The 27,665-nt window shown below is 37.0% G+C and overlaps 2 protein-coding genes and 1 long non-coding RNA gene across 3 annotated transcripts in view; 1 reads left to right on the top strand and 2 right to left on the bottom strand.

Moving 5' to 3' along the window:
* LOC133524382 (beta-3 adrenergic receptor-like) overlaps positions 1-23,156 on the top strand; it is a 138,584-nt gene extending 115,428 nt beyond the window's left edge. The window contains exons 3-4 of the mRNA XM_061860362.1: positions 20,715-20,933; positions 21,879-23,156. Coding sequence (XP_061716346.1) covers positions 20,715-20,933; positions 21,879-22,982 — 1,323 coding nt within the window. The 3' untranslated portion in view covers positions 22,983-23,156. The remainder of the gene's footprint in view (positions 1-20,714; positions 20,934-21,878) is intronic.
* On the bottom strand, positions 1,814-8,768 carry LOC133524381 (uncharacterized). Its single transcript, XM_061860361.1, has 10 exons — positions 8,426-8,768; positions 7,832-7,911; positions 7,414-7,538; positions 6,761-6,880; positions 6,197-6,423; positions 5,852-5,941; positions 5,674-5,763; positions 4,290-4,476; positions 3,369-3,570; positions 1,814-2,676 (listed from the first exon to the last, which is right to left on the bottom strand). The coding sequence occupies exons 2-10, from the start codon at positions 7,879-7,881 to the stop codon at positions 1,929-1,931; spliced, it is 1,839 nt and encodes a 612-aa protein (XP_061716345.1). The 5' UTR covers positions 7,882-7,911; positions 8,426-8,768; the 3' UTR covers positions 1,814-1,928.
* Positions 23,157-25,156: 2,000 nt separating the features above from the next.
* Positions 25,157-26,360, bottom strand: LOC133524387 (uncharacterized). Its single transcript, XR_009800368.1, has 2 exons — positions 25,747-26,360; positions 25,157-25,325 (listed from the first exon to the last, which is right to left on the bottom strand). It is a non-coding gene; the product is annotated as an uncharacterized LOC133524387 (long non-coding RNA).
* Between the last annotated feature and the right edge of the window lie 1,305 nt (positions 26,361-27,665).

The following is a 27,665-nucleotide window of genomic DNA, read 5'->3' as shown; positions in this document are numbered from 1 at the left end:
ATTTTCAACATGTGACTATGAATATCGTAAATCACAATGCATGGTTCTGTTACTTAATATGCTTGTCGGTGAAATAACAATGATGTTGATCCAAGCTAGTCAGGGCGTAAAAGTAAACAAGTTTTTTGTCAATGATTTCATTTTTGATACAAGCTTTTATCGCTGACTGTACTTTTCTTTCAACAGCCAATTAATAATTTTCAAGACAATTCTAAGAAACTCTTTTAACATTTAATAAGTTTCCGTCGTTTCAACACATAGTTCCTATGACTACCTCCTGTGGCTACTGTCTATCGTCGGATCAGCTCGATGATACCATAATATTGCATTGTTACCCAACTTACTTATATGCATGAGAAGTACTAATTTAGCTTTCAGGATTTAAATAACGGGACAGGTGAAACTAAATAAAAGCTTTAAAAAATGTGTAATAATAAGCCCTATAAGGTAAATATGGGCAAGTGTGGCTGCGGGATAAGTATGACTGGCCTTTATAGTGGGGCCTGTTTATTAGTGTCAATTGCGAGTTCATGCATTTGCTACTAAACGCAAACACTGGATCTTTCGGGCGCTCTCGGTTCCGTTCGGCTCGGCGTTGGCAAAACTTAATTAGTATGTAGTCTGTGGCGTTACTTGACGTTGGCAGCGCGCAAACTTGACAACCCTAAATAGAACATTAGAAAAGGACAACATGATTCGTTCCTGAATAAATAAATAAATATTATAGGACATTATTACACAAATTGACCTAGTCCCACAGTAAGCTCAATAAGGCTTGTATTGAGGGTATTTAGACAACGATATATATAATATATAAATATTTATAAATACTTAAATACATAGAAAACACCCATGACTTAGGAACAAATATCCATGCTCATCACATGAATAAATGCCCTTATCAGGATTTGAACCCGGGACCATCGGCTTCATAGGCAGGGTTACTACCCACTAGGCCAGACAGGTCGTCTGAATTGCTGTCAAACTTCGGTTTTGTAGGAAGTGTCATTTCTGTCCGGTAGTACTATTATTTATCCCGTTATGTGCCCTAAGTTGTTTAACAAGTGGCCAGTGTCAATCACCTTGGCTCCTTCACTAGCTTTTCCCGAGGGTCTACAGTATGAGGTTCTTCAAAAAAGGAGTGTTCAGATTTTTAAAGGGTCGGCAACGCGCATGTAACACCTCTGGAGTTGCAGGCGTCCATAGGCTACGGTGACTGCTTACCATAAGGCGAGCCGTATGCTTGCTTGCCATCGTCGTGGTATAAAAAAAAATTTGGCTTATCGAGCACACATTTTATAGCATTGACGAATTTATGAAAGCTTAAATTATGAGTTACTAGTTAGTTAGTTAGTTAGTTATGAGTATCTATATTATAATTGATTAATATATTATTCATTTTTATTTTTTTCATAATTAATTGTTATTCAATACTTTTTGTAAATAATCGACATCTAATATTAATATTATACTATAAATGATTATGATCATTCTCTGCCATACGTAGCAAATATATGAACTCGCAATAAGCACTTATCAACTTGTAAACAGGTTCCAATGTGTAGACCAGCCACACTTATCCCGCAGCTACACTTATCCGTATTGACCTTATGACAATCTTATCAATGTATTTTTTTGGACTGAAATAGTAACCTACTTAATTTGGATGAATTTACTTGCAACACGTTCGATCAGCAAGAAAATACTAAAATTAGTCTGCTTGCATAAGTAATAAATTATTTTATTAACGTAGTAACTTTTGCGATCGTATTAATTTTCTACACAATCGTAAACCGGCAATAAAACAAGTTGGTTGTTACTTCGCGTACACCGATACCTTTATTATCATCACAAAACAAATAAACGATACATAGACAACACGGTAAAACTAGTATCGGTTTATTTTTATAATAACTCGAAATATCTAGTCAAATATCAAGATTTGTTCTCGTATTAGTTTCAGTTATATGAAATTGATTCCTTTCTACTGGTTTCTTGGTCGATATGGCAACCAACTTGTTAATAATGGTACTTTTCTTGCTATCGAAACTATTCGAATCGTTATTATCTGATGTCTTCGGATTCCGAAAATGATCCAATATTGGAGAATTTCTTTTATGAAGATACAAAATTATTCTATTCCATTGCTCAGAGACGCCGTCAGAAAATCTCCACCAAAAAGATTCCGTTTGTTTATTTCCGAGGATTTTATATGCGTAGCCTTCTAATTTTTTCTTCCGCTTCGTAGGCTTGGAATTTACGTATTTCGTTTTCCAGGTAGAGGTTAAATGTTCCAAGCTATTTATTTTTGAAAGTTTAACGAAAACATCGCTGTCATGATCAGCTTCTACAATCATCGCTTGAGAGTTATGACTAGAGTTAGTACTTTTCAAATTATTTAGTTTAGTTTTTGTGGATTCTGCTGATGATTTTTGTATAAAGTCATTTAGTAACGTATCTTCAGTAATCGTAGATATCTCCAACTCCTCTTCTATGGCCTTGGTATGCAGGTAAGTGTCATGAGTCGTTTTAGTTATTAAGGATGAAATAAAACCTGATTCTTTCACATTAACTTTCCTACCGCTTCTTTTCCTTCGAATAGGTAATCCATGAGAGTCATCGTAGTCACTGTACATCTTTCCTCGTTTGGGCACCATATCTTTCAATTTAATAGAACTGAAAAGTTAAACGCGTTAAATTTTAAAAGCTCTCAATTCTATTAACTAAAGTAAGTTTTGTAAGAAATAAGTATTGCAACTCATGAAGTTTAAGTACAAGTAGTTGTTTATTTTCTTCGTGTATATATTTCTTCATTACTTTTAGTGGTTAGCGTCAGACAGGTGATCATACGCGACGAGTCGTAAATTTACAAACTCTTGCTACACACTTAATATCATTCTTAGAGGAATAAATATCCAAACCAAAGATACATTATATTATATAAGATCTGGAATGTCTAAAAAAATTCGTGCCTCCAAATTTACAGGTCATATAGATGGGAAGATGGTGCTGTAGTGTATGACTCCATGCATTCCATATATTATGCGGTAGCTCTGGTGTCAAAAGTTGATGTTTGACAATTCAGATCACAAAACATATGGCGCAGTACATCGCCAATTCGCCAATCTGGTGCGGCTGTCGAATTAGGGGGCAGGTTTTTATCTTAGACTTTACCCCTCCATTATAATCAATAACTTTCTGATCCAACAAACCTACATAACAAACTGATTCTATAGTTCGTGTCATCCAGGATGATGCGTAGATTTTGTCAAATCCAACCTTTAATAACATGACGTTACGAGTCAAGGCACGCGCCGTCGTGAATGGCACGATCTATAGTAGAATAACTTAAAATATTTGTTGCTTACTTATCATTCCCGAAATCCTTGAAATCAGTTTGGGTTATTTTAATCGGACTTTCTACTTTCGGCTTCATGTCCCACATAATCTGCTGCATTTTATTTTCTAACGGACGAACGAGTAAAGGCCTTATGGTTGGCGGTGTTAGTACTGGAGACTTGTAGCTAACTTCGTAGTCGAAGAAATTTTCGGAAGACGATCTAGAAGGTTCTGTAAATTGAAATTATAATGAAAACTCTGTAAAGATAAACATAAAAGGCGATCGTGACGATCAGAAAATTAAACATGTATGAACATGTATAGGTAAAAAAAGCAGAGAAATAGGATATTAGGCGCGCATCACGAAATGGACCTAACTCAGCATAATGCTCAGCTAAAAGCCAGCGTTGTTCTTGTGTCATAAATATTTATGCAGATTTGTCTTGCTATAGCCTGCTAAGTTAGAGCATAGTCTAGATAGGTACCTACAATTGAGAAATTATGAATTTAATCATTGATAAATTTGCCATGCACTTTTACGGCTGATGGTACATAAAGCAGCACCAAAGAGAAATAAGTAAGCATAGAGTGCTCACTCCATATATCAGTTTTCTTAACAAAACGTATCGACGACAATAGATATCGTGACGATCGAGAAGTCTATATCTATTGTCAAGTAGCAGTACTGATAAATCCGCTACTTGGCGCTAGATGTCGGCTATACGAAAATAATAAGCGTTTTGGTAAGAAAACTGATGTATGGAGTGACCACTTTATGCTTAGCTTGTTTACAACCTAGAAATCTACTTACCCGCTGAAGGCCAGTCTGAAAGTTTCTCCTGGAACACAGCGTTTCTTAAACGATTAGCCGGGTTTGTCTACATTATGCCATGACTGCTACTCTCTGTAAACATCCTAGAACCTAAAGTAGAACCTAGGAACCTACGTACCCGCTGTAGGCCAGCCTGAAAGATCCCCTTGGAACACAGCGTCTCTAAAACGATTAGGCGGGATTGTCTCCTTGATATCCTTATCTCGACTCTCCATAAACTTCCTGGCGCTTAAACCGGAGCCTGGGAAACCGGGGTGCATCGCTAACTGACCGAAATATTTGGCGTACTTATCCGTCGTTGTGGTCTAAAAAATAAAAACAACAAAAAACATTTAAGCTTCTTAATATGGTCAAAATTTATTTTGAATCCAACCAAAATATATGTACATCTGTGCATAGGCGTAGCCAAGATGGCAATCATTTATCGACAAATGGATATCGAAAATTAAAATATAATCCAAAAAGCCTCCTCGTAATTTCTATGCATTATTAAAGTTTTAATGAGGCGTTTTCTACCTATACACGGTGCTAACGAGGAATCCGAAAGATTAAACAGTGTATTCAGTATTCCTGATCATATCCTATACATAACTAAAATGTCCTGTGAACTATTCTGGAAGTAGCCTATTTTCAGATTTAATACCAAAAATATAAACACACACTTATTGTTACATAGTGCAAAACGCCTTTTTGATGGCGATGTTGCCTCTATGGGACCTAACCAAGTTACAGAATAAGTAATAGACCGAAGACCGTAACGAAAAGAAACTTCCTACGAAACCGAAGTTTGACAGCGCTTTTGGGACGAATCATGGGACGGCATTCCTAATGTATAGCTCTATCCCTTACGGCTATTTAGGGTTGTCAAAATTCAACTCCATCCATTCCATTATCCATTATCTTATTTGTGGTTGTGCACGCAAAGTGACGTCAACTTGTGCCAACCCCAATAATTGCTCGTAGCAATGTTGAACCGAACGGAGCCGAGAATGCCCGAAAGGATTAGTTTCGCCCACTGAACTAGTCTAAATATTCTTATTGATAAATGTCAAAAAGTGGCAAGTAACACTTTGCAAAAACTAGGTTTAGCGAAAAAGAAGGTAAAAATTTATTTTTAGCGACAGTTTTACCAATATAATAATAAAAAATCGAAAATATAAAACAAAAATTAACTGTTTTTGGCGAAATAGACCTAAACTCATTACCTAAACTTATTTTGGCGTCAAAAATGCGTGGTTTCGGGTACCTCGTGAGCACCCTGTATAAGCGATTGCCAATGTGCTCTAGGATGTGTGATTAGGCTCAAATATATTAAACTTCGCTAATCTAAACAAACAGTTGGAAGATATTTCATGTATTTATGATCAGACCAGGATTTGAACAGTAGTTGTTGTTACAACCCAAGCAAATTTTGAAATACCAGAAAATATTTAAATACGTCTGTGGATGATACGTCTGTGGTGCCTGATGGAAGTTGTCTTTGCGTCGTTTTTAAAACATACCGGGTCGCTCCTCCTGGCATTATGTATTTGAGCATTAGCTTCTATAGCCTTTACTCGATCTAACGGATCCTCGGGAATCTTAGCGGTAGCCTTGAAATAAAAATGAGTATTGGGTAAAAATAGCTTACTAATTTATCTTGAATATATCTATTCATTCGTCTGTGGAGCGTCATCTTACCAATTCAATTTTTCGAGCTTCATGATGCCTTGCAGCCGCTTGTATAGCTTTCAATCGTTCCACCGAACCGCCTGGCAAGCTGTCGGCAACCTAGTAAGAAGAAAAATGTAAAAAGTATCTTGAAAAATAGAAATAAAAATAAGTAAAAGTGTCCTTTGAACTTATATCATGTTAATTTATGAAAACCAAAATCAACTATGCTGGCCAATATTAATTACTCTATCTTATTTTGTTCTACTAAATAAGCTCCCTTGAAAGTATTTTTATAGCAATATTAAACATTTAAACAAGTATTTAGTTGCACTGCCGAAAGACTTTTGCTTGTACCCCTTTAGTACCACTTACTTGCAGCAATGCATCGACTTTATTCAGAGTCGTTGAGGGACTGGTGGTATATGGTGGCGCTGGAGGTTCAAATCTTCGTACAGCGTCTCCAGCCGGTGGAGACGTGAGCCGCATGAGGCTGCCTTCGTATTTGTTTTGTGCTTCCGACTCAAATATGGAGTTGTCCGATCGGCGACGACCGGCCGCTAGTGGCTGCTCGTCTTGTTGAACTCCGGGTGATATTCTCTCTGTCAAGATTTTGTAAAGCAATGTACAATATTATTTGAGTATTCCAGAAGAAGAAAAAAATATTACAATATCTCATGTAGGTAGTTGTCCTTGTCGTTCTTTTGCACTGTGTGATGTTATGAATACTGAGTCGTTGCTTTGCCATTGTGTTTATCCGGGGCTTCAGCAAAATTATGTATTCAAAATTGTTATATTGAATTGACACAGAATTTGTCGTGATCGGGTAACGTAAACATAAATATTTTCTGTTTAGAAATAATATGTGTATGGAGTCATGAATATTTACCTGTAGTAAAAATACTTAATCATATACTCGTAATTAAAATATCAACGTACGGCCACCGGCGTCCTTGAGAGCAATACTTGGTTCTGCACCGCCCGATCGTCTCCAGTCGAAGTCATCAGCTATCTCGTCATCGTAAACACCTCGCTTGATGTACACGGAGATGTTAGTCTCTGAAAAAAAAAGTAATTAAGTTAATAAATATTTCACTTTATCTAAGTTCACAGTTCGCTCAGCTACCAACAACATAATTTTGTGTGAATGCCATCCGGCATACAAAACCCAAAAATAAACGACACTTTTTTAAATTTATAGTCTGCTGCGACCATATTAGTGATTGGAACTCAGCATAGTTCGGATCATCTCAATATCAATCGTTCTGCTCCAATCATTTTTATTTCTCTAACTAATGAAACGCATACCTACCGCAAATCATTAGGGTCTATATTCCGGCATGAAACGTACAATTGCCGGAGCATAATTGAGCAATTCCATGGATTGCTTATACTAACAGCACATTTTTGACATATTTGGGTATCTATAAATGTGGGTTTGAATCGCGCAGGCACAAACAGACAGGATCTAGATCTAGGAGGAAGATACTGATCAACTGAATATATTGTTAGCAAGTTTATTTATTGATGCACAATGATATCGTGAAATTTCTCAGATAAGTTCTTTTTATACAAACTATTTACTATCTTACCTTTGAGGTCGATGTACTCAGCTAATGAGTAATTATAACCCATGGCAACGCCTGCTAGTGAAGCTGTGAGTAGCAAGCAACAGACAGACGAGCTGATGAGGCACGCCATGATGAAAACCACGACCCTGAACAAGATTTTTTCTTAAGAATTTTACTCGAGTGCCACGAAACGCGCACTCAGAGCATCAGGAGCGTGCACGTTGATGCCACAAATGTATGGCAGTCGGCGAGCGTGCACACTCGTGACGCTCGAATTGTGCATTCCGTGACCAAAGCATTAAAAAAACTGCATGCTATGATTTTGGACTTAAAACTTGGCTTTTAAAATGGCTGAACATAGAACAAATATTTTAAAGGATTATTGAAGTGAATAATTCAGTATCGTATTCAAGAAGTTTCTATATTCAATACAATTTACCTGTGTGATGCATCGAAGCACCAGGCCATCCACGTAAATATGCAGCACATTGTGAGAGCATTTCATTGATGCCAATAAATCTGCAATCAAATATTTAAAAAAAGTAACACTTGTGTTGAGATTTTTTGCTGATAACACGACTTTTCCTGATTAAACTGAAGCCAGATTTATACACTCTAGTTTTGTAGCTATTTGGCGAGTAGACTTTGTGGCAATTATATGAACTGAACTGAATAAACAATGTAGTGCAAGTGCAGGGTCGTAACTTATCCCTTAGATACGTGGGTCAAAATTGTTTTCGTTGTCTTGTTTCTGACCACTCTGTCACGCTTGTATTGGTGGTGTCTTCTATCGAATAAATAAATAAAATCGAGTGCTATGGATGTCTTTATGGCCGGAGATTGTTTTACTTGGGAAAAAATCGAAACTAAAAATCACCTATACAAAAATCTACACTACGTCACTTTTTTGAGGACAAAAAACAAGACAACGTAAAAAACGAAGAAGAAGAATTCACGTCGGTGAATGTACGTGAATAAACGTACAATCAAAAACGACAGAATAGTGGATTTGAGAACTTTAATGTGAATATACCTTGTAAATCCTCAAGCCTTGTAAAAAGACGGCAAGAGTTATTTCGTCAAAGGGTCCTTGTCCGAACTACGCGCATAGCATCCGCTTTGAGAAGACGTGCGTTAACGGTAGCGCGTAACAAGCACTCATCGTTATCTACCTTCTGGTTGTTGCCATGGCGCGGCTGTTTCAAAAAGCCCTGAAATTTGATTACTTATTGGTGGATTATTTAGGATCTTTACATGTCATCAGCAGTCAACAAAGTAATGACACTGTCATGTACCATAATCTAAATTAAGTTTTTAAAAAGACATCAATGAAGGTCGTTATCAAAATAAATGAAATGAAATGAAGACAACGCCAGTGAGTCTAATTTAGAATATTTATATATTTATTTAAACTTTATCGCAAGAATCGAATTTAAACTGTCGTGAGACATACTAACATTAAAATAATTCTACGGATTACACTCACGTCTTTTTAGTCACTCGCGCGACATGTTATTTTAATGTCATCCATTGGGTCAAGTCAAACATAAACTTTGTGCGTAGCGAGGGACCATACTTAACACTCGAAACAAAGACTAACTATTGCTCTCTTATTGCACAAATAACTATTTTACTAGCACCTCAGACGAATAATGAGACAACTATGAACTACACCAAATATCACTTATCTTCATTATTACAAACTCACCCAAAGCTACCGCCAAAAGATAAGGAAGCAGGGCAGGATATTGAACGTAACAAGTTGAGCCCTAGAACCGTGCAAGTTGCCACATTAGGAGCGCTTGTTGACACACATCTGTTCCGCAAACTTTTACTAATAGTGCCGACCCACTTTGCTCACAGGTATAGACATCTTGACATCTACTACATTGTGTTCTACGTTAATATTTGGTCCATAACACTTAATAAGACTTGAAAGTCAAATCTAATTACTGAGTTTGTATCATGTTTGTATACGGTTATTAGCCCTACAAATGATATCAATTTTTATTGACAAAACTAATCATGTAAGCGTTACTTTGGCGATTTTTTGCTATATTTCGAATTTAGTAAACTAGCATTAAAGTACCTATTACCAACTTTACCTTTGCTTAGATGAGAAAACAAAGTTATAAAATATATGAATACTAGCAAGCAAATACATTGTTTGTTTCACCTGCAATAATTTACGGTATGAATTTTACTATGGAACTAACCCCGAAATCGTGAAAAATATTGGCAGTTTGATACATTTTGGTTGGCCTGATGTTGATATTTTGCATGGGAGAGCCATTTTTTTTTTCGTGATTGCGGGGTTCGTCCCATAGTAAAAGTTGGTCAGTATGACCTTAATTTACCATTATTGGTGGTTGTACCTTTCGATGAGAAGTGTAGGAAAATTAAAAATGCATCGTTCATGCAGATAGGTAGTGTAAGACAATTTATTGAAGTAAACAACTATGCTTAAGGTGGTTCGATTTTCATACAAAAAACAATCGCTATTAATTAATTAATTACACAATATTATTACATAAATAGTTGCGCATCTATCTACTTTCCAATATTCATTTGCGCTAAATTAATAGAAAAACTTTGTTTCATACAGAAATCATGCAATAATGAACGTTATATTTTTATAAATTTTACTTATGTGTGTGTGACAAATGTCGTGTACAAATACATTGCGGCGTTGCCACTCCATGCTTCGGACTGCCATCGGCGCGACGTTGCGATGTTTGACGCGTTTTTAGCTGACTCTGTCGACACTGACACTCAGTGTGACCAGGCGTACGATAATTGTCGTACATGTACGATAATTTGGGCCGCGGTATGATATAATGTTCCAAAGAGCATTATCGTACACTAAAGTACTATAATTTCAGCCCTTGGATGATGCCACCTTAAAAGTCTAGTAATTTGAAGCAAAATATGACACTTTCTCTCAGAAATAGGCTAAAATTAGTATCTTTTGGGTGTTCGGCTCCTTGGTGTAAGTTTAAAGTTTAAAATGTCTCAATTTCCTGTATACCGTTTGAGTCTATCCCAAAAATACACAAACAAACAGATTTTTTGCGCAATTTAGACGAAAATTGTCTTTTTTTATTATTAATTGGAAATTTAAGCTTATTTTGCTAGACATTTTTAGGGGCTGCCTTTTTGATTGGCGTACGATATTTTTTTCAACGGTACAATAATATTGACACTCAAGTACGATAATTCTCTTCCGCTCGCCTGGCAACTCTGCTGAAACTTGACAGGACCTGGGGGCCTACCGCGAAAACCTAAATTCGCAAATTGCGGGGATCTTTCTCTTTTACTCTCACTAAGACGTAATTAGAGTGACAGAGAAAAATGCCCGAAATTGACGAATTTCGATTTTCCCGGTAGCCGCCCTGGTGCTTGAGGTACTTGATAGAAAACAACGCTGCCGCATGTTCTGAATTGTGATTTTATGTGTTTTTGGATTGAAAATGATAGCAACGTCTAAATCAAGTTACAAAAATCATCGATATTCTGGTCCGCGAAAAACCAGGAAAAGTGTAACTGTAATTGGAGTCTACAAAAATGACCAATTCATAGAAAATAATATGACCTAGAAACTAGTTCATTTTTATAAAACTCAATTTTGCCCGAGATTGTACTTAGGCGAATACCTAAGGGAGCTAAGTGTATTGATCTTGAATAATTAGTTGGCTAATATATGACTCCAACATGATATGGACATTTACATCATAACTATTATACCTAGTTGGTTACTAAGTTCTGTTACTCGATTTCTTTCTTTCTTCCTAGCGTTGTCCCAGCATATTGAGCATATTGCCACGGCTCAATGGAGCCTGGGGTCCGCTTTGACAACTAATCCCAAGATTTGGCGTAGGCACTAGTTTTTACGAAAGCCACTGCCATCTGACCTTCCAACCCAGAGGGTAAAACTAAGCCTTGTTGGGATTAGTCCAGTTTCCTCACGATGTTTTCCTTCACCGAAAAGCGACTGGTAAATATCAAATGATATCTGTTCTGAAGTTCTGTTACTCGATTTGCAACCTCTTTATTCCCGTTAAAATAAATGCTACCGAAAAAATAAAAAATGACATAATGTGGTGGATTTGTGAGCTATAATTATATACCACACATAACGCTTATCTCGTCGTATCTATAATGAATTGGGGCCTAAAAGAGAATCGTATTCCAATTTTTTGAAACGCTTGTATTACTTTCTATATTAACTAAAAGTTGCCTTAAAATTCAGCTTTTATACTAAAAACGGCTTTAAATATGTTAAATTAACAAAATATATTTTGACAGATGCTTTCGCGCCCAAAACGCTCTTTGAAAATTGTGTGACGTCACAGTTTATGGTTTGACACATAACTACATACACACGTAGAAGATACGAACTGTCAACTAATATTTGTCATTTGTTGTTAATCGCCTAACTGTCAACAGTGTCAATCCGAGAGTTGTGACGTCATCAGAATCTTCAATGACGTTTCAAGTTTGGTCACGTGACGTGTGCCAAAAGATATTTTAAATTCAATATTTACAAAAATATGGTCATTACAGGTCCCCTAAAAGTAGTTTAACGTGTTCTTATAATCCAAAAGAATTTATTGGGATACAATTATGCCCTAAGATTTGTAGATGGAAACAACCCTATTGCGTTGCACAAATGTGGGCACCCGCCAAACATGATTTTGGGTGTGTCATACTCAGGGCTAACACAGATTCATTTCTGTGAAAAAGGTGTGAAAACCGGAAACTGGAAACCGTTCTCGAACCAATAGTGAAGCCCTTAAGCCACACCCTATTTCAACACCAGCCATGGATCTTTGAACAAGACTCAGCTCCTGCACATAAGGCAAAAACAACTCAAGCCTGGTTTCGAAGGAACAAAATTGGCTTTATTGCCCACGAAGACTGGCCGTCCTCCAGCCCGGACCTTAACCCCCTGGATTATGCCATATAGCAGGTTATTGAGGAGAAAGCCTGTGTTTACCCCCACACAAATATTAACTCCCTCAAGCGGGCCATAGTTAAGACAGTGACGGAATTAGACATGACAATCGTGCGTGCCGCTATTGATGACTGGCCTCGTCGTTTCAGGGCCTGTGTCAAAGCCAGAGGAGGCGATTTTGAATGATATTGTCATATGTGATTCCTGATTTTGTGTACTTCATTTTACTTATTATTTTATAATATATACTTTATTAAACTTTCGTTGGTATATTTTATGTAGATAAAGATTATTGCAGTAACAGAATTTAATAACCAACTAGGTAGAAAACAATGCAATACATAAACACATAAATTGGATATGATGTGATCCGTTGAATGAAATTGACAATAAATAAAATAAATAAATAATTTTCTATCCCTAGGCATTGTGTGAAACTTCTAGTTGTGTCAAAATATCGGGAAATCAATAATATAAACAAAGATGGTAAATATCTCATTTCTTTTTATAATGGTTATAAATAGAAGGCCATGCAATTTTGTAACTCACTGTAATTTAATTAAATGTATCGTAAAAAAAAGTTTTAATTCTACTGTAAAATAGTACCTACTTTTTTAAAGGCTGGGCAGTAAGGGAAAACAGCGTTTTTTTTTTTTAAAATACCGGAAAATCTGCCTTACAAATTTGGACTTTCTTAGGTTCATTCTACTTAGAATCTTCTCCACCCTAGCATTAAAAAAAGATATCCTAAAATATCCATACCATTACGTCACATTTTAGTGTGAAAGAAATTTCAGTGTAAAACTAAAATTTCAATACAAATTTTCGGGTTTTTATAGCACGAGGATTGATTATGCTAGTGATTCTGAGTTGGAAGAACCCAAAAATATCATGATGTGTGAGAATCAGATTTTTAATATTTTTATGGAAAAACGCTCATATTTCTCATAAAATAATTTATTAATAATAGGTACTTGATAATACTGATAACAAAAAAAAATTAATGAGTCTCGAACCCACATCCTCTTGCATGTATTTCCACGTACATACCGCAACGCTATTGAAGCCTACTCACGCTGTGCCAAATTGTCTACTACAAGGATCCCAGTAAGACTGTTTGAATGTGTGAGTGATAGTTAGAAATAGAGTCAAGAAACATTCTGTCGACATTAAGGGGTAGTTTTTGTGCAATGAAGTGTTCAATGTTTGTTTTAATAGTTCAATATTTATTTAAAGAGTGCGCTAAACATAATTTACAGTATAGAAATACCAAAGACTACTCCACAAAAAAATTAAAACTCAAAATTTGCAATTGTGGCGCCATCTAGTGAGGTTTAAGCTTTGGGTAACCTAGTCGAACCACCTTAATGATTTTTAGAACCCGTAACGCCATCTATTCGCGGTAATGCGTTTCAATACATAAGATAGACAGGTTCATATGCAAAATTAGGACTTTATAATCATTCTGAATACATAGTAGATGGTGTAAAATACTATAATTCACTTGAATACAGGTGATTAAAATCACCCTGTATAGTAAGAACTTGAAGGACAAAGTAAATAGGATAATGTCATGACCAGCTCAGTTTTATGAAGATCCGACGAAGCGTAAAACCCATCTAAGTAAATCTTGAACCTGTTATGGAAAATAAAGTAGTTTTAAGGTACAATGACTAATATTTACTTACTAGACTTCGATACATCGGGGTTTTCGGTGCGGGAATGTTTGACATTAGCCAAAGGTACTGACTTAAAAACAGAATGTACTCAAGCGGGTTTCTAACTAATAAATAATTAATTAAACAAAAGATTAAATTAAAAAATATAATATATATTTAAACAAACTTTTTTCATCACAACAACGCTAGGAAAATACTAACTAAAACATAACGAATCAAATCCAAATGAATATTGTTTTATCTATTATTGAAAATCATCATTTTAAAAGACAATTCTACTCGCCAACATTAGAAATAAACCAAAAATGTGCATCAAATTACTTTGCCACTATTGTGGATTACGTGCAACTTTCTTTTCCGTTTTTGAAAGATAAGGTTTTTACAAGCTTGTGTGGTGAAAATAAAATTGTATAATAGTGTGTATAAAACTCACAGAGACGTCGTTATTCATTTTAAGAATAATGTGATGTTTTCTCAGGCTAACATATCTGTTTATTATTTGTTTATTATTCATATCTGTTTATTGTTTATTATTAAATATTATGGAAAGTTGTAAGACGCACTTCATTTACCTAGTTTTTAACATCAATTTATATTTTGGAAACAGGCAAGTTTGTAAAGAAATACCCTCAATTTTATACTAAACGTTCAGATATACCCCGACGTTACGCCAGCAGGTTTCAAAATAAGCTGGTGCAGGTTATCCCCTCAAAACTAAAACTACATTCAAAAAGTCCTAACTCTATGGCAATAAAAATATTCAAATAAATCAGTAACGAAATAAATAACACGAAGTCCGACAATAAATTCTTTAAAAAACTAAAAGATCACTTCATCAAAAAAGGTTATTATACAATAAATGTTTTTTTAACGACCAATAATTGCAATTAACAAAATACCTATACAATAAATAATAATTATATAATATCTTGTACAAAAAACTCGATCTCCTCCCTACCGGTTATCATGTTGTATACAATTCTATGTAATGTGATATGCAATGAAGATTATAAGTATGAGTATTATATTAATTTATTTACTAAAGTTTTGCCAATATGTGTAATACAAATACAAATGGACTTAAATAATAACGTCAAAAATCATACCGGAGTATTCACCCAAATATAGACAAACAAAACTTACTCATACTACGCGCTTACAAAATCTTAACCTTAACCAAAACAAAACAACAAAAAAAGCTACATTAAGATGAAAAATAAAACAGATGTAACAACAAACAAATAGATTTATTTCTAAGTACTCTTACTCAAATAATTCCCGCACCGAAAACCCCGATGTATGAATTCATAACTCAGTTACTGCTAAGCTACGGCCGTAGCACTACATCGTAACCTGTAGCGTTTTCTGATATGATGTAACAAGAATGTTAAGAAACGTTACTTTGCCCGAAAAAGTCCGAAAAGGGAATTTTAAGCACACATAAAACTGTTTCTTTACTGTGACGTAGAGATAACCATTATATAATAAGAAGACTATTTTTAAACCTCTCACGACGCAACGCAAACAAACAAAACTCGCTACTACTGCCATATTTGTGTACATTGTGCTTATTAGATAACTTATATGCTTTAGCTCTATGGCAACTTTAAAACAGGTAGGTTTTCTCTGTTTATCTGCAGAAGATCGACCAGCCCGCGCAGCCAACATGGCAATCGTTAACGCTCCGTAGCGTAGCGTACAGATGTAGTGCATGATTGTTTTCCATCGTATTTTCTCGGAAATGTTCGTATTTGTCACGCTAGTTCTTTAAATTACTTTAATAATAATAATAATAAATCCGTTTATTTAAGACAACATAGGTCCAATCGCATTACAATGTTAAAAACAAAGTTAAGAATAAATTAAAACACCCCACATGTGGATAAAATGCAACTTTCTCATTCGTTTTTGAACAATCAAGAGGGCCTTTACCAGTTGGTGTGGTGAAGAGTATTGTATACTTTTTTTTTATACTACGTCGGTGGCAAACAAGCATACAGCCCGCCTGATGGTAAGCAGTCTCCGTAGCCTACGTACGCCTGCAACTCCAGAGGAGTTACATGCGCGTTGCCGACCCTAAACCCCCCTCCCCCTCGTTGAGCTCTGGCAACCTTACACGCCGGCAGGAACACAACACTATGAGTAGGGTCTAGTGTTATTTGGCTGCGGTTTTCTGTAAGGTGTATACAATAGTGATATAATCAAACTTTTCAATCTCATACCTTACTTAAAACTCAGCAAGCTTCTATGCCTAAACACGGTACTTGACTGAAAAGCTCTCTATATATCAAAATTGTCAAAAATACTATTCTCGCATTCACCTTCGATTGGTAAACCGTAAAGGTTAATCAGAAAAACCGGGCATTACCACCAACACTGCCAAGACATACTGTTCTGAACGTTACCATGATAATAATAAGGTTAAAAATAAACTGGCATCTCGTATATAGCGCGACACAGCTGAGTGCGGTCATTATGAAATATTCAGGGAAGTGCCCTTGTGTTGTAATGTTCTAATGTCGGTCTTTGGATAACTACTAACCAAATGTGGCCAGACCGTTGGGTATAACGGTGTTTGGTACAATGGAAAACTTTTAGAACCCGTTGGTTTTTTGTTATTAATGCACAATCAGCTACAGAGATCAATGGCATCTTGCATACAAACGTACGCATACGTATGAATAGAAATTCATCAGGGGATGGAGGGTCAATAGTTGACTTCATTGGTAAGGTAGGTATGATTTTTCGTAATAGGTACCCTAAATTTGGTTGACTGTACATGTTCTTTTTAGAGTTACTAGCTCTAACACATATATAATTCGAAGAATATTCTTCTTCGAGTTTGGGCTTATTAATATCACTGACACCTCCATCATGATCATCATTTTAGCCTTTATGGTCACATTTTTAGGACAATACTTCTCACATTCTTGAGATAATCTCATACAAAAGTGACTCTTAATCTTTCTAATGTCGTTTACCAAGCTAACGGATGCCAGGCAGTAATCGTTATAATAATAATAATAATAATAAACTTAAGTATAGTCCGCCACAAAAAAGTATTGTATAACCTTTTGCGTTTACATCATCCTATTTTAACAGCATATATAAATCTTTCTCGACTCGATATATCCCAATAAGGAACGCGCAAGTTTTTCCGTCGATGTTTACCTGCCATGGCACTCAGGCTCCCCCATCTCGTCATTCATTTAGCCATCGCCTTTACTTTGTACCACATAAGCATATTAAGGTCGTGTGCTACGATTTTCCCTCGTACGAGTACATATAGCTCGTGGTTAATAAATTAGGTAGCCGAGCTACCTTTTATTAAGGTCAGAGAAAATAATGTCATTAAGTATGTTTTCTTAAGTACTCCTAATGGAAGGGTGCATACGTAAAAATAAGAATTATACAAGTTTATAATGTATTTGAATTAAGTCAAATTGAGCTAAGAGATAAGTAGTTTTAAATGTACGTAATTAAAGATACAAAAATTTTTTTGGAGCAGCAAATATAATTTATTTTCAGGAAATTAAGGCAAATAATAAAAACCTAACTAACATACATCATACAACATTTTCTGTTGCGCCACCTGTTTCAGTGCGGGATTCGACAGATTCCCAAGAAACCGCCGAAATATCACACCCTTCGGCCAGAACTCCGCACTCGCGATGTTCTCCAGCCGTGGCCGCGACCCACGCAACACGAACGAGCTGAAGTGCACGTTATACCGCGATCGCAGCTGGAATACTTTCAGCTAGTAACGGTTCTTCTTGCGGACGTATTCCACCACATCTCCTGCCGTGGTGGAAACAATCATCAAGCAATATATGCATCCTATACAAAATATCGTTAGATGCTAATTTTAAATACCGGCGATTGGGTACAAGATTAAAAAAATCATGTAGGTTATCACGCTAAAAAGTGATATCTTCCAGTCAACCTCCTCCTAAAAAAATAAAAAATAATAATGATAAAGAATTACTTAAGAAAAATTAGACCAAACAGAATTAAAATTTTAAACAGAGGCTTTATACTCGTATTTGCGGCTATAAACAGCAGCAGCACTTTCTTGTAATTGTTATTCAATCATGCATTAAGAAAATAAGACAAAAACATTAATTATTAATCCACCTGTATGTTTCCATACGTATGCATATTCCATCAAACCTTTAAGTACTGAGACACTCTGATCCAGAAACCGTTTGACATAGGATAACAAGCGACCTTATACTATCATTAACCTGCTTTGTCCCATCCGTACACGCAGGTAAGCTGTCCTTGTTTTGCTTCCATTCGGTCTCGGCCCAAATCCTACTAAGAACTATCTTCATTTGAAATACACGATCTTCGTAGTATATACTTTTTACACACTTTTATATACACACCGTATATACAGAATGTAAATTTAGTCACCTGCAATAATTTACGATATAAATAATAATATCACTGGCAGTACAGCGCGGTAACGCAGCCAGTATTTTTGGAACTTTTGCGCGTGTCATCTTGAGGATTAACGGGGAGGCGTAGGTAGTGTTAGGTTTTGGACAAAGCTTGTTGCGGATTTTATGTTGTACCTACATTTATGACGAAGCCTGTGGCGGATAATCACTTATTAGACTAAGTTTGTTGCGGATTCTGTTTAGTACCTATGCTTTTGACGAAGGCTACGCTGTGGATTTATATGATGGTTATGGTTTCAATTTAGTTTTATTTAATAAAGGTATACCAAATTTAAACTAAATTGGTTCAGCAGATAAAGCGTGAAGAGATATTAAAAAACGGGCTTTATATTTATTTTAATGTTTTTACTTCGGAATGGTATCAATGTGATACCATAAATGAATTCGGCATCCCCGATTTATACGAAAACGATACCTATTAACTTGGTCTAGTAGGCTAAATGATGTGAATATATCAAGATAAAGTTGAGAGCCCCCTAAAAATTTACATCAAAAATCTTAGTGGCTCCACTTCTTATACTAATCCTTGAGTCCTAAGGACCACTCCTGCCAAAGGAAATCTTCGGTTCACGAAACGCTGTATTTTATGGGCTGCAACGACCACTAATACCTGTCTCTGTGCAAATCCTTTCCATGCATCTTTAAGTAATGAAAGCAATGAACTTCTTAAAATAAGCCAGAAACTAAAACATCAATAGATCAGATATTTTTCTTATTTTTCCAGCAATCAGCTCTATTTCTTTAAATTCAATTCAATCTGAATATAATCGGCTTTTTATACGAGCATGTCTCAAATTGGGGCAAGAAATTCGAAGCTCAGATCGGAAATACAAAAGAAAATGACAAATGCCCATCGTTATAGAAAATGCGAAGAAAATTAAAAACGCACAATTAATGTTCCTTAAGGCCACTTGCACCATCCCACTAACCCGGGCTTAACCGGTTGAATCATTGACCCAGTGTCAAATTGTACTGGTAACCATGGTAACTTCAGGTTTAACCGGTTAATCCAGGGTTAGTGATTGGTGCAAGTGGCCCTTAGGGATACTCATCCCACTAACCCGGGGTTAACCGGTTAACAGGGTTAAAATTAGGCTGATATTTCATATAATGTGTAAGTCATTTATTATAAATTCGAACACCGTGTGTATACTACCTATTTATAAATAATAATAAAAGAACCGGCCGAGAGCATGTCGGGCCATGCTCAGAGTAGGGTTCCGTAGTTACTCCTCCGTCAAATAAGCTAAACTGGACCTTAGAGTATAGTAGATTGAACAACCAAGGGATGAACTGTGGATGTACGTCTTTTTACTATGAAGGGGAAACTTTTTGCGATAACTGAAAAACAGCTAAACTGATCATATCCACTATAGTTTTCGTTTAATGTTTTTTAAGCTCTACTTCCAAGATTTTTTTCATATTTTTTGGACCTATGGTTCAAAAGTTAGAGGGGGGGACACATTTTTTTTTCTTTCGGAGCGTTTATCTCCGAATATATTCACTTTATCAAAAAATGTTTGTTGAAGACCCCTATTAGTTTTGAGAGACCTTTTCTTTTCAACGATATCCCATACAGTAGGGTTGAAGCAACAAAAAAATTTCACCCCCACTTTACGTGTAGTCCCCTACTGTAGAAAAACGGAATGAGAGTTAATAAGCAGGTAACCTCATACACCTTCATTATGAAGTTTTAAATTAGTTTTAAATTCACAGAAAATCTTGTCTCTGGGCCAAAATTTATTCGACGTGAAAGTGACAAAAATCGATTTAAAAAGTACATACAACTTTTGTACAGAGGTGTAAAAGAAATAAGCTTTTTTCCTTCTAGCGCGGAAAGTCACTAAACTTGTTGCAAGCCGGAAGCAGCGCCGCGGAGTGCAGGAACGCCTACGACTACAATATCCGGTGGGGTGACATTGTCTTATAAAATTTTAATAGTTTGTTTTTTAATTATTTTATTTATATTTATATGCATTAGAGTTTCTTTTAAATGAAATAACGTCTTTTCTTTCTACGTTGATACCTTTGTTTTTTTGTTTTTTAGGAGAGAAAGGAAAGTGAGCACTCCATTGAGCTCGCGCACCTGGTATGGGGTCATAAGGCGAAGTTGATGGATATGGATATAGAGAAATCTAAATTAGGCACGTTTCTGTGGGCTACAATATGTAGTGTTGGCAAAGGTCATAGTGAAATTATTTCTAATTCCTGTATTTTTACTTCCAGCCAGCAACGGCATCATCAGTGCTGCTACTCCACCTCGGGGCGGTGGGCGCGATGGCGAGCGGCGCGGCGCTCTGCGCGGGCGGCGGTGCGTGCGCGTGCGGCGCGCTGCTGCACGCGCTGCACCCGCTGCAGCTGTGGACCGTGTGCGGGCTGCACGCCGACCGCGCCGCAGCCATCGCGGCACCGCTGCACTATGCGGCCATCGTTTCCGCCAAGAAGGTAAATGAATGCCTTTCAGGCCACGAGAATATCAGTTACGTCACGCCTTTCTTAGTACTTCTGATAATGCTGAAAAATCATTATATATGAAATATCGCGTCTGGTAATATTTCATGACTTGGCTAACAAATTGGCAGTACCTATGTATATTCTCGAGCTTTACTGATTTGATTGAGGTAATTGCCATAAGAACCAAAAGCGTTATGTAAGCAACATTTCTCGTGTCCTATTTGGTTAGGGTGGTGCAAACAAAACAAAATTAAATAAACAACGGGTTGCACCCCCGGAGTGCCAGCAGAAGTGAAAACTTGAATATTAACGTTGTGAATTTTTAATATTTTGGAATGGTTAGGGAATAATTTTGCACGAATTTCTTTAATTATCAGTATAAAAGTACTATCATTTATGTGGTAAAATACAATATTCATTTATTGCGCTATCGTACACAAACATGACAATTTATATTACATTAAAAATTTAACTACTGGCTTCAATGACATTGTAACAGTTTTTCGATCAAGTCCGTCTTACGAATTTTCAATCTGCCGAATCTGTCGGTTACGTGACAGCTTTTATGGGAAATATTTTAACTCTTTTGACGTTGTTCAAAACTCACAATTTTTTTGGGTTCTTTATTGTTGGTAAAACAGGAAACAAGATATTGAATTCCGCGCCGTCAAAGCATAGACTCGGAACCGGCCAATATGAATAGGCGGGAATCGTTAACTGGTTACTGTCATAACTTAAAACTGGGTCACCGCGCTGCCTTTGTCCAAAGCGATCCAATTTAAATTGCTTGAGCATTCACAGGTCGCTTGACTATTATCAATAATTCACCTTTTAAATTAAAAATATATCGGGTTAGCGTTCAAGTTTGCAGTAAGCGAGTCTAGATTGCAAGTTGGCGGCAGATGTAAATAATATATTCATTTTTTTTTGTTTCAGGTGCTTATAAGCGTCGCAGGTGGCTGGGTGGCTATGGCGGCACTCCTCGCGCCCATGGCCGTAGCAAAGCCGCCGCTGGTGTACAACACCGGCATCGGCAGCTGCGCGCCCGACTGCGGCGCCGGCCCCGCCGCGCTGGGCTTCTGCCTCGTATACGCTTTACTAACATTAATATTACCGGTTCTTCTAGTCGTCTTCTGCAGTCTGAAAATCCTTCGTATAGCGCGGTACCATCGACACAGAATTGCGGCCGCTATTTACGAAGTTACACTCTCTGCACAGGTTACCGTCACACACCAACGAAACCCATTTTCACCACCACCGCCGCCCCGACGTCGAGCTCTATCCGCAGTGCTCCAACCTCTCGGCTCTTTAGCTATACTCTATTTTCCGTACTACTGCGTATTGATATGGCCGGCTGTTGCCATTCCACCGCAGCCCGTGGCAGCCATTTCGGCGGCCCTGCTCGCAGCCGCTCCGCCTATCAACAGTATTTTATACGGCATCCGAAGTCGACCGCTTCGTGATTCTTTGCGAAACTATCGACGGAAAAGAATGACGAAAAGCGAGGTGACACAGGAGATTCAAGCGAGGACTCCGAGTGCTTGCGGTTCTCGGCGGCCGTCGTTGTCAGCGGGCTCGGGCTCTATTCGTCCGCCGACGACGAGACGGCTTTCGGATGCGGCAGCGATGGGCTCGCGTGGATCGGAGAGGCCTGCACAGCGAGCCGCGTCGTGCAACATGTTGCAGGATCAGGCACACGAAGAATTGGCGCGGCCACGGGTGTCGGCTATTCCCATAATCCGCGCACCACCGCACGTGGTGCTCGGCCGAGCTCTGGGATTGGAGGAAAATGCGGCTCGGGATCGCCGTCGACGTAGGTCTCCACGCATCACCGTCACTCGAGCGATGTCGGACGAGAGCGAGTCGCCGACGCGACGGCCTCTCTGCAGGCAACAGTCGCGTTCCAGCGGGGCGCTCTTAGGCCAGGTGTACTCGCCCGCCATGTCAGAGAACATGAGCCTGGATCAGCCGGCCGACGAGCAGCTCCTCCTCTCGTGGCCCCAACACCAACCTCACGTAAACACACACGACGCTTTATAAATGGGTATGAAATTAGGATAGATAGATGTGCGTATAAAGACAATAACTGTGTGTGCGGTTCGAAAATGAGTCGGCTTCGGTGTTTAAAGATATTATTTTTAGTCGCTTTGTACCGGACTCTTCTCGACCCTCCTGACCAAACTGTGACCAAATATAAAGTTTCCTATGACTATTTATTAGGAGTATTGTAGTCGTAATAATTTCTTCTACAGGGTTCCTCCATATCGTTAGCTTTACTACTGAAGTATTACTTTAGTGTGTATGTCTAAAGATTTTATTTTTGAAATATTCCATAGGTTTAGAAAGAGTTTAATGAGATGGTTAAATTTATTTTTTTGTCTATTTTGTAACGATGTCGATGATAATTTTAAGACAAAGTTAGGTACTTACACAGGTGTTCGTGTAGTACCTATAGTGTGTAGGCGGCCCCAGCTGCTTGCGCCGTCCAGTTAGCTAGTTCTGAGTATCGATTGATATGATGTGTATTCGAGTTTCAAAGGAACATGCATTGAAATGAAACCTTATAGAATTTAACAATAGTGATGCATCTCGATCGAACTGGGAATTGCGCCTCAGCCCTCGCGACGTATACCTAAGTTGATTTAGTGTTAGATACTCGCTTTACCTCACGTAAGGGTACTCTGTCACTTCGCCCATGGCTTTAAATAGATTCTGTCTCGCAATCTTGTCGGAAACTATGTATTTTAAAGTATATTAAAAATTTCAACCGACTTGAAAGACTTTATTTTGTAAAACATTTTCACAAGGAGGATGGTGATAAAATCTCAGTCTCAATATTGTTATTTTGCGATAGAAAATGTTCATTATCTGTGAAGTAGAAATGTATGTCAGTGAAAGATTTAAATATCGTTATGTAATGATAAATGTTTGGTAGATATAAAATATCATTTGTTATTCTAGTCAGAAAGCTGTTGTTTTACGATATCTGTGTTAATTTAAAAAGTAAGTTAAGACTATAAGTGAAGAATTAAATGCAAAATAATATGATTTTTCTTGCCCATTATTTATGATACTATCTGATCCTGTAATTTCCCTAATCTAGTCACTGCCGCAAATCCTTCAAAATGTAGCAGTGCAGTAGTCCCACGCTACGACTCTTTTCCACATTATGTAGCCGTTCCTCTAATAGAATTGAAAACGACTGGTCAATACCACACTGGATTCCCAATATCTACCGCTTGTATCTCAAAAATAGCATTTACGCCGTTTTCCACACATTTACAAAAAGTACTCTAAATTCATAACTCGCCCCCCTGGTACGCATCACGGATATTACTAAGATACTTCATGTATCTATACCTACGAAGCCTATTTAATGTTACAAAATATCATAATAGATTAACAGCACATACTATAGCGTTATCTAGGGAGCCAAGCTTCAGTTTACGGCACTTGTCGTCTAAATTCAACATCAGCTATAAACTGGCATAATAAACGGGCATTAAACGGACGGCACCTTAGCATAATATACCTATTGCAACCAGTACAGTGCTTTAAAATCAGGCCGATAAGATTTAATGCTCATTAAATTGTTGAAGCAATAATGCACTACACTGAAAAAAAAACCTGGTACTGGTAACCAGAATCTGGTTAGCTGTACTATACTGTCTTGTTGTATATGTGACGACAGGACACTTTGTAAACATAACCAGACCATTCTGGTTAAATTAAGTTTGTTAACTCTATGAAGCGTATAGTAATTCATAAAGTGCAGAAATGTAATGTATACCCATGCACCCTAGTAGTGGGTATAAGACTTTTAGTAAACCCAATTAGCCGGTCTGTTAATGGTTACTAAATAATACAGTAACATATACGTTCCTATCCTGTTGTTATAACAAGGTATTTGGTATGTGTAACTGAACGATTTGTGCGGTGTACTGGTTTTATATTGTTCACGTTACCAGAACGCACTGTGCTAATGGGACTTCTAAACGGGCGATATGTTCACTGCAATATGTGGCCAGCAACTATTGGTGTCCTCTTACTCACATGTTAGAAAGGGACACTAATAGTTGCCGGCCACATATTGCAGTCAAAATATGGCCCGTTTAGAAGTCCCTTCAGCACAGTGGGTTCTGGTTACGTGAACAATATATAACCAGTACACCGCACAAATCGTAGACAATTTAAAAGTAAAATAATACGAGAAATAAAATCAAACGCTTTATTATTGGTTTTCTAAATAATGATAATTATAAAGCATCTTCAAATTATTTAAAGTATATCAAGAACAGTATAAATTAAAGGGTCTAGCAGGTTAGGTTAACAAGACTGCCCCCCACGAGGGATTTGGTTATACTTTTAGAGTAGTGGCTGCACCTGAGAACAAATAAATAATTAATTTAAAACATAGTTTTTGTATTTGACTTAATAAATACGTATATATGCGTCAACCCTAATGTGCAACAACCTAGTTAGAAAAGGCAAAAGAACTGCTCAAGCTACTTGTTTTATGAATACATGAATTATAATATCACTCTCGTCGATAAATGACATGGATAAAATGCATAGCCATCAAATGACGCCATTTTGTTACAATAAATACGTCGTCACGCGAAATATTTATGTAGGTATCAAACACAAACTAGGTAAGTACAACCACACACCACACCTCGAGTATATGGCTAAAACTATTTTACAGCGGAATTGAATACAAAGCATTCATAATTATTTATTAATAATGAATACAGGCGAGTGATGACAAACATTAATTTCGACCATAACATCAGCTTTTACTTACTTTCGAAAATTTCCGTATATTCCTCCAGGTTCCACGTTATTAGATGGTTTCTTAGGTCTTCGTCCATGTTCACAAAACAGACAAGTTTTTAAGCACACTTATACTATACACTTGTACTAGTTTACAGTTAAATTATGGACAGGATCTAAGTAAATAAAAACACCGACCGTCGCAACGAAAGACGCTGGGGCAATGGCTGTTCCGTGACTTGCGCAATTCCTTTCTCCCTCCCCCGCCACCGGCGCATACACCATGGTGTTGGCACAACTGTTTGATTCGTTCAGAATACAATGCATTATAGTAGCCATAACATAATAACTTGTAACGTGTACACTCGTATCTTTATTTTTACATATCAATAGTTAGTGTTACGATGCATATATTAAACGAGACAAACGTTTAATATTTACAACACTTGCATCTTTAAATATACAACGAAATTGTAAGCAGTACTAAATTGCATTTAACTAGAATTAAACAGTGATGTTTAAAAAACAAGTTTTACACGATACAACATTTTTTGTTATTACTACCGGATTTTAGTAGGTATAACTATATTTTTAACTACTATACGTTCTGGTAGTATTGTAGAAAAATATTTTTTTCGGTGTATCGTCATAATACAAATACTATATAAAATAACTACTTATCTACTTATCCAGTCTTTTACAACAATATTTCATACGTCGACGTACCGGACAGGTCAAGAATGGACATTTTAAAGAATCTGTGGTCCTTATTTTGATTATTTCTCCTTAGTTCACTGGCCGCATGGCAAGGAAGCGTTGGGTGGACAGAATAAAGTCAAAGACAAAAGCTACATTACATGCTAGCAAACCCCGGCCCAAGATAGAGCGGCTTGGATAGCACTGGTGAAGTGTATCCACAGTTATCACATCCCTCAGTCATAAGGAAACGACAAAGAAGAAGAAGGGGCATGTAAGTACTTATTGTATTTTGAATTACACAAGCAATTTCTACATAAGGTGATGAGTGTAGGCAATACAAAAGTAATGGTACTGTCTGTCAACCGGCAGTGCAGCAGGTGTCGTAATCTATACTTGTACGGTCGAGGAAATTGATTCTTTAGCAGTTTATGGTTCACTTTACATTGGATAGCTCTTAGTATAAGTATATGTACCAAACCAAACCAAATTTACTTAAACCGCGAATTGCTAAAGAAACAAAACAAACTCAACTTATTATTATCATTTAAATACATTTAACATTGATTTTAATGCTAACCAAGTTCCTTACATTACCATACATTTCTTATGAGACTGTCTATGAATGAAATGAAATGTAAGTGAATAATTCGAGGAAAATCGCACCCTCGGTACCCATAACTACCTACATCTCACGAGAACTGGGCAGGATGACGTTAGTAATTCGCCGAGTGAATTAATCGTAAACAGCACATGAAATAAACCCGTAGGCAGTTAGTGGCGCCCGAACTGACCGCGTTTCGGCTAAATGCTCGTAAAATCTACTAAGAATATTCGGAAATTGCTAATGGTATCAAATTTTCACTTCTGTATTAGTCCAAAGAATCCAAAGATTATTGTTACAATACTAGTCTTTAAGTAATACGTGTATACCTACTTATATATGTCATACCTATTTATGTAAAGGGGTTTTATTGGCATTACATTTGATTTCTTACAAAACTTACCAAATTTTCATAAAATAGTTATTTTTTTGTTACGTATTCTACAGTTATTCTACGACAATTTGTAGTTATTCAAAGGGAATAACGTGCATCGATCGTCTCAGAAAGGCATCAATTTGGAAACGGTCTCCACTTAGTAGTTGTAACATAATAGATTGTTAACCAAGGGATGAAAGGCACTCATTTCTGCCGAGGTAATTTGGCGCTCGAATGCAGTGAGAGCGCCAATAGTCCTAGGCTAAAATGATGC

The sequence above is a fragment of the Cydia pomonella genome, chromosome 13 (genome assembly GCF_033807575.1).
Source record: "Cydia pomonella isolate Wapato2018A chromosome 13, ilCydPomo1, whole genome shotgun sequence".
NCBI lineage: Eukaryota > Metazoa > Arthropoda > Insecta > Lepidoptera > Tortricidae > Cydia > Cydia pomonella.
This window is presented reverse-complemented; position numbering and strand designations above follow the sequence as displayed.

Bases quoted from the DNA above. Each gene is read 5' to 3' on its own strand.
- LOC133524381 (XM_061860361.1), bottom strand. From the start codon at position 7,881: ATGTGCTGCATATTTACGTGGATGGCCTGGTGCTTCGATGCATCACAC. The intron at 6,881-7,413 runs GTAAGATAGTAA...TTTTTTTTTCAG, and splicing joins TGAGTACATCGACCTCAAAG to AGACTAACATCTCCGTGTAC. The intron at 5,942-6,196 runs GTAAGTGGTACT...TCTTCTTACTAG, and splicing joins AAGTCGATGCATTGCTGCAA to GTTGCCGACAGCTTGCCAGG.